Consider the following 7,939-nt stretch of genomic DNA (forward strand, 5'->3'; position numbering starts at 1 on the left):
CCTTTCTCGGCCCTACACTCGGGTCCCTGGCTGAGCCTGCGCCCTCGGGCTGCGGCCTTCTCAGTGCTTCTCAGTGCCCCTACTCCCCTCACGAAGCCAGACAGGGAGGCTAGAGGGGCTGGAGGTGGACATTTCTCTTGCCCCAAGTAGGTTAGGCTCCGACAGCTTCCCTTGAGGTCACAGAATGGAATGCGCTGGGCACACTTCAAAATTATTATGTCCCCTGGGCATATTTCCAAAATCGGTTGCCTTCCCCTCCCCTTGCTGGAAGCAGGAGGGGATTTTTCTCTGATCTTCACTGTGAGAACCTGGTGGGGGTCCCAGAGGTAAAACTCACAAAAGTGGGGGTGGGAGCCCAAGACTGGGCCCCCCAGGGGTTTTTAACAGCCCACGCGCCACCTCCAGCAGTTGGTCAACTCTGAACTCGGTTGTGCCGCCTCCTCCTGGCTCCAGCGACTTCCGAGCTCACAAACTGATTCTCTGCCGGCCCCTCTCCCCAGCTTTTCGGGCATCGCTGTCAGTCTGCCCTGTGACATCAGTTCTCTGTAGAGCTAAAAAGAGTTACCGCTTTTCGGTCTGTTGTTCAGTTTCTTCATGTCGTGAGGACAGGGGTGAGGAATTCCAAGCTCTTCACGTGTCCGAGAAGAAATCCAACGTCCCGCAAATGGACTTTCTACCTATTGCTTTATTTCCTGTGTTTAATCTCTACAACTCTGACAAGCTTACAGTAGGCTGACAATATTATTTTATGTCCTGAGACTAATACAGACCTTTATTCATAATGTCAAGCATTCAAACAGGCATCAGTTTAGCAGTATACACGAGTCCAATAACTGCCCAAACAACTAATTACATTCTGGCAGTAATAACCTGATAATTAAACACCTTGGTAATTCTCTCCAAGTTTTTAACTCATTCAAGACAAGTCAGCAAATCATAATGGTAATTTCACTGCTCATGAAAATGAGTAATCACTTCCCTTCTGTCCTTACGATTATGAGTGACGTGCCTTCTATCTGCTTGTCCGGTGCCATTAATACGTTGGTGACGATAAGAAACTAAGCAGTACTTGAGCATAATGTCCACTAAGAGGACAGGTGGTAATTCTTGATTCAACACAAGGCTCCACCCTTCTCAGTCCGGAGAAAAGCTCCCTGCACTCTACCGGCGTCTGGAGCCACACGCACAGGCTTTGAAAAGCAAAGGCACCGTGACGGCGGAAGTCGGCAGAAGTCAATTACCCGGAGGAACCTCTGAGGCCTGATGTCACTCGTCCGCTTTTAGGAACGTCAACAAAACTTACTATGTAAGTGGAATGACCTATGTTAGTTAACAAATGATTGTGTGCTGCGTCCTGTAATACTAGACAAATATTTCAGGGTATGTAGTTAAAAATATACACACAGACACACATACATTTTCATGTTTTCAAGTAATGTAGTTATCTATAAATATGCCAAGTAAACATAAATTATAAAGTAAGTATTTTTTAAGTGACTGTTTCAAAAATAGAGAAGCTCCCACCTGTTCAGGGGATCAGGAGAAGACTTTCCTGAAAGTATCGCATTTGAAGCGGGTTTTGAAAGACAGACAAAATGTATCTTTTGTGCAGTGAGACGGGACGCTGGAGTAAGGAGAGAAGTTCAAGGTAGGAAAACTGACATAGGCAGGGGTGACAGAAGTAGGAAAAAGCCAAGGTTTACACAAACCTCAGCAAGATGTGTTCTTTCATGAGATAATCTCAAGCCGAGGAATTAGTAGTAGTTAAATTCATTTGAAAAAAAATTGGGGGCTATTCTGAGAGAAGTCTTGAACGCAAGGCTGAGGGTCATTTCTATTTAATTAGTAGGTAACGAGGAACCGTGAACAGTTTGGGGGTATAATAAAGTTTAGCACCGGTTTTGAAGAATACTAAAATTGAACTGCAGTCAAAGTGACCAACACATCTGAAAGCAGAAGCGCAAGAGCAAACTAAAAGGCTGCTGCAATAATCTAGACAAGGAATGAATGGCCAACTGAAGACAGTGCTGGTGGAAATAAGGAGGCAAGGAGCAGGTCCTAGAGATAAGGCGTGGGGCACAGGCTCCAAGGTGGCTGCCAAGGATCTCTTTGCAGCCATGCCCTGGTGACTACAGATCCTCGGGAGTGAGTGTGGGCAGGGTCTGTGACAGGTGGAGCAGGGAGGGCGGGATGGAGCTTCCAGGATTACATCACAGAGGACAGTTAACTTCTGGTTTGCAGGCCGACTCTCCCAGGTCGAGGTGAGAGAATGAGAGTGGTGGGCAAAGGGGCAGCGAGCGAGTGAGGAACCTGAGGATTTAAACTTAGCTGGCGGGGGAGGGTGCTGCTGTTAACCGAAGTCGCAAGGGGGGCTGCACTGTTTTCCTTCCACGTTGCGCAGCAGGAACTTGACTTTGTTCATACAGTAAGTCAAAGATGCCTGGGCCATCGGAAACACTTCGTAACATTCATGAGGGAAGCCAGAGCTAGAGATAACAATTTGGGAATCATCTGCACAAGAGAAATAGTCGAATTTCAATATAGTCGAATTGCAGACTTAGATTAATTTCCATGATAGCAAGGCCCAAGTAACTGGCTGGAGCAAAATGGAGCTGAAGTTATTAAAGAAATTGGAGGCCAAGGTGTTAAAAAGGTCATCATTCTCAAGTTATATAGTAAGAGAAAAATAAAGCAAAAACAGAAGCTGGATGCTAAAAGTTACTACAGAAAGCAGGCAAGTACCCTAGGTTTGTAGACAAAACAAAATAGGAAAAAAAGGGAGGCAAAAATAAAATCAGGAGACATTAAGGAGACAGGCGAGACCAAGTTCCACCTGTGCCCCCGTGGTCGGGGCGCCCGCCCCACACTCCAGCCCAGTGGTTCTTTATTCTCTTCCCGCAGTTTGGAATCAAGGGGTCTAAACAGTAGGGAAAATTACATAGTTCCAAATAGAAGAATCTTTCTTTGCTTCGCTTTTACTATTGCCCTCAAGGTTCATGTACAGTAAAAACACGCACAAAAGAAATTCTAAGTGTTCTTTGAAACTAAACCCAAGAAAGGATTTTAAGGAATCATTACCTGTCAAGCGTCTTAAGTGGATAAGGATCGGCTGTGTCTAAGATGCTCAGGGAACGTGTGAATGGTACAATTAAAACGGGTTTTTTTTAAACTAAAAAATGTGTAGTCCTTTTTCAAGTTCTGATTTAAATCTGTGGCCAACCATCATGCTTGGAAAGTCAGAACGGCAGGCAGGACACTTCACAAGGACACCCCGAAAGCCCGCCCGGGGCGCACCTCAGAAGCCGTCGCCGCAGTATTCACACCACTCGCCTGCCCGTTCGTCAGGTCCATCTTCCCGCAACATCGGCCCCGCGCTAGGCTGCCAGCACGGAAGATGGACTGGCTGCTTCACGTCCAAGGCCACAAACACTTCATTGTTCCTGTAAAAACAAGCAGAAAAATTTAAATGTGAGTTTGGTTATTACAGATGTTTAAGGAAACAAATCCATGCTTATCACCATGTCAAGAAATAGATTTCTTCCAACTATACTTAACTCTTTCTTTTTAAAAATATTTTATTTATTTTTAGAGAGGGGGAAGGGAGGGAGAAAGAGAAAGGAGAAACATCACTGTGTGGCTGCCTCTCGCGTACGCCCTCTACTAGTGACCTGGCCCACAACCCAGGCATGTGCCCTGACTGGGAATCGAACCTGTGACTCTTTGGTTCACAGGCCGGCACTCAATCCACGGAGCCACAGCAGCCAGGTCATATTACTCCACAGAGCTGTGATGAGAAAAAATGATTTAATATCTGCAAAGCACCCCAAACAGTGCTGACACAGGGTGAGTGTGCTACTATGATGATGCATATTTGGTCTACTATCTATCTACCTAATCTACACAGAGCTTAAAAATCAACGGAGCCCGTAATGAAAGACGACAAAAGACCTTAGAAATACACCTCTGGCAAAACACATGTTGGTGGGCATCACCAACACCCGAGCTGCAGACACGTGAATGAGAACGCCCCACTCTGTTTTCCTACACGCATCAAAGCATGCTCGTGGTTTTCAAATGCCTGAAGTCATCGCTGATGCCAGCAGCCTTCGGGCATGTCTTCCATTTGTCTGCATTTCTTCAGATTCATCCTCAGTAGCAGCTCAGAGCAAAACACTCTGCTAGTTTTTTTTAAATAAAAAATGTATTAGAAATGATGTTCTCTAAAGCCACTTAAACTTCATTTAGAAAAATCAGTGTGAAAATGACTAGACAGACACAGGAATACTTTAACTCCTCCAAAACCCAGTATTTCATTTTAAAGCTTCACTATCCAAACAACACTATTAAGATCAATTTATATTTACACTACTCCATAAGATGAGCTTGAAAATCCAAATCCTCTCTGAAGGCAACACTCAGTTTGCAATGAAATGTTTTTAAGTAATTTCATTTCATTCCACATTCTGTGCGTATATGGATATGAATTCCTAAATCAAGAGTGCCCCCTAGTGTTAAGAAAAAGATTTTAATTAAATTGTTCAAGGAAATGTATCCTTCATCTACCTTCTATATCTAATACGTAAATTTTATTACTATTATTTACTGAAAAAGAGGTAATACAGATCAGGATTAAACATCAATACATTTGTAAACTACAACAGTAAAGATTCAAGTTTCCTCAGCCTACTTTTAATTAAAATGCCATTTGTATTAGTCCATGAAAATTAAGGTCATATTAAAATCAATTATGTTTTTAGCAAAAAAAAAAAAAAAGTACAGCAAAGCATACCTTAAAAAATCCTACTCATAACTGTTGAGTTGGCCAAAAAGTCTGTTTAGTCGTTTCCATAAAATAAAAGACATTTTTTCACTTTCGCAAATAACTTTATTGATTTGGATATTTTGAGTATGTTGGCTATCTCCCAAGTGGCATAATGTTAATTGTTTTCAATTAATGTCTCGATCTGATTGCTATCAACCTCAACTGGCCTATCCAACTGTGGAACTTCATCCGGAAAATCTCCAGCACGAAACTTCACAAACCACTTTTGACACACTCCACCAACCACAGCACCTTCTCCATACACTGCACGAATCTTTGTTTTCATTTCAGTTTTTATCTTTCTTGTAATAATAAAGCATAACATGGTGACAATGTTGCATATTCCATCTTCAATATTAAAATGGCTACACAAAAATTGCCACTTTTGATAAGTTTTTTAATATACACGGATATGACAGCTGTCATAATACAATCTCACAAAATTGTTTTGAATGAAGTTAAACTACAGCCACAGAGCCTTACAGAAAAAAAAAACAAAACGAATTTTTCAGCCAGCCCAACATTTACAAATGCACTCTGTCCACAATATTTACTATTCTAAGGGCAACAAAGTCTCATGTTGACACCATAAAAACACCGTAAGTCCTAAAAGACAGTTAACTTTTTAGTTTATGCTTCCGGACCTCTCAGTGCTTTGCAGACAGAGAAGTTCAAACTACACAATACAATCCCACGCTTTACTGTTCTGTACTTTCCTAGGGCTACGAATGGCACACGCATGCGTGGCCACCAACATCGCAAGGGCGCTTTTCTTGATTACATTCGGCATTTCTTTCTCGCTCTCTCCTGAAACTCTGAAGACGGTTATCTGACTGATTTTTGGGTTTAAGTCCTAATACAGGCATGCACATTACTTCTTTCCAAGTAACACACTTTCTAATAGGAAATCTGAAATGTGTAGATACAGTTCCTTGCTTGAGACCACAGAACTTAAGTGATCAAGTTGCAGGCACTTAGCCTTCTAACTCCCCACCTTCTCAGTGTTTTCCCAAGAAACCTGCTTTTTAAATGTATGAACAAGGGGGTTGAAGTTAAAAGTGACAATTTCTCTCTCATTAATCTGGTCTCAATTCAGAGTACCAGTTACACATTCTTTTATAAAATAATTTATGCTATCATCATTAGAAATATGATGCTAGCACAATAGTTTTGCAAAACACTCTAGAATAAGCACCAATAAGGAAAGTGGTAGTGAAACGCAATTCATTAGTGCAATTTCTCTGGAAACATTAAGACCATACAGAATTGATATGGCTCATACACTGTGGCTTAAAATTTTCAGTCCTGGAAATCCATCTTATCAAAACTGGAGAAAAAGAAAAAACTGTATTGATAAAGCTACTCAATTAAACGCTATTTATAATAGTGTGAACCAGAAGCAACTTTAACGCCTTTGTGCATAATCACATTAATTCAAGTGGAAAACTATAAAGAAAGAGGAAAATAGAAGTGACAGGTTCAACAGGAACAAAAACTTATTGTTATTATATTCTTGTAAGTTTCATGGGGGAAAAAAGTAATAGGGTAAGATAAAAACACTGTAATTGCAATTCGGTGTGTACAAAGAAGTTATTACAGAGCTTGCTCTCCTTAAAAATTTATTTGTAAATTTTTATTAAGGATACATTTTCTATTGAATGGCCTCTCTGTCATAGCATCAAGGCAAGCTCACTCCAGCATGTGGGACTGCTAGCCTTGCACGGCCTCCTTAATATCGCTGATCTAAGAAAACTGGAGGTTAGCCCCGAACTCCCTAGTACTGTGTTTCCAAAAATTATGGCCATCGCTGATGAGTAACAAAGAAGACTTTGTCTGCAACATAACTGATACTGAACTATTCTGCGAAAAATGTAATTAAAAAAATGTAGTTGCCTCTTAAAAACCATTTCTGGTAGAGTATTAATAAGCAAGATCATGTTTCCTCTTTGCCACCCTGAAAAAGTGCAAGTCAGCACAAAGGAGAAAGAAAGGGGTTCTCAGGCACCCAGGGACGCAGAGCTCCCCGGGGCCTTCCAGGGAGAGGTCACTGGTCTCCTGCCATTGCCGCTGCTTGCTCTGTTCTTGTCAAAATTCCACCGCTGTATTTTTGCACTGACTTGTTTATGTATCTCTCCTTAATAAACTTTGAGTTCCTTAATGTTAAAGACATCTATTTATAAAGAGACACAGGAAAAAAAGCACTATTTTTCATTCAGGCACATAAGCACAATACTTGACCTCAAATTACCAGTACCTATTTAATAATTACCGGTTGAGAGAATGAATGATTGAGCAAAGCAGTCACCACACGAACGCCTGATTCACAACAGAAGTATAGAGAGAACGGCAATCAAATGACCAATACACACAACACTACGCACGCTTAATACAACGAGGATTTCTATTTCCAGCAACACGGCTGAGAAAACGATGTGAAAATCTTTGACTACAAAAGGAATTCGGAAATGGGAGCTTGAATTTTGATACCAGGAGGACAGAAAAGACAACCAAGGGAAGAGAAAGGAATTGAGACCCATACACAATCCTTCCCACCGTACCCACGCCGACACCTTTACCTGGAATAACACTGAGAGACTGACAGTCACCCCATCAGGGATAAGAGAGTCTTTTTTTTTGTTTTAAATGTATACTGGTACAGGAAGGTAAGGAAACAACTGTCTTGGCTTGGGCTCAACATGGAGGATGGAGGCGGGAGTCTACAAATTTGTCTACAAAACGGAAATGTGTAATCCTAGACACGCTTCAGCACAGACAGAGTGTGAATGTATACTACCAGCACGTCCGAGACGCTCAGACATTAAACATGCTCACAAGCCAGGGGGACTCCCAAAGCCCAAGGCAGATGAAGGGAACAAAACTCGGGGGTAGGAACGTTCTTTTAACCCATGCCATGTGGGACTCCCACAGATAAAGCCTCACTGGCAAGACCAAAATAAAAATTTACCACCTCTGTAAACAAACAACCCACTACCAGTAAGAGCAGGAGACACAATGATTACCAGGATTGTCAATGAGCACTTCAGATGAAAAGTGATCAGACATGAGGCTGTCACACAGGAAAGATTAAAATCAGCAGCTTTAAAATACCAAACAGAA

At 41.8% G+C, this 7,939-nt stretch overlaps 1 protein-coding gene across 2 annotated transcripts in view; it reads right to left on the reverse strand.

Annotated features, from left to right (window-relative positions):
- The window catches only part of RALGPS2 (Ral GEF with PH domain and SH3 binding motif 2), a 117,086-nt gene that overhangs the window by 88,633 nt on the left and 20,514 nt on the right, over positions 1-7,939 (reverse strand). For both annotated transcript variants that reach the window (XM_053916061.2, XM_053916060.2), the window contains exon 2: positions 3,295-3,440. In XM_053916061.2, the coding sequence (XP_053772036.1) occupies positions 3,295-3,351 (57 nt within the window). In that variant the 5' untranslated portion in view covers positions 3,352-3,440. The remainder of the gene's footprint in view (positions 1-3,294; positions 3,441-7,939) is intronic.

Source organism: Desmodus rotundus, chromosome 12 (genome assembly GCF_022682495.2).
Source record: "Desmodus rotundus isolate HL8 chromosome 12, HLdesRot8A.1, whole genome shotgun sequence".
NCBI lineage: Eukaryota > Metazoa > Chordata > Mammalia > Chiroptera > Phyllostomidae > Desmodus > Desmodus rotundus.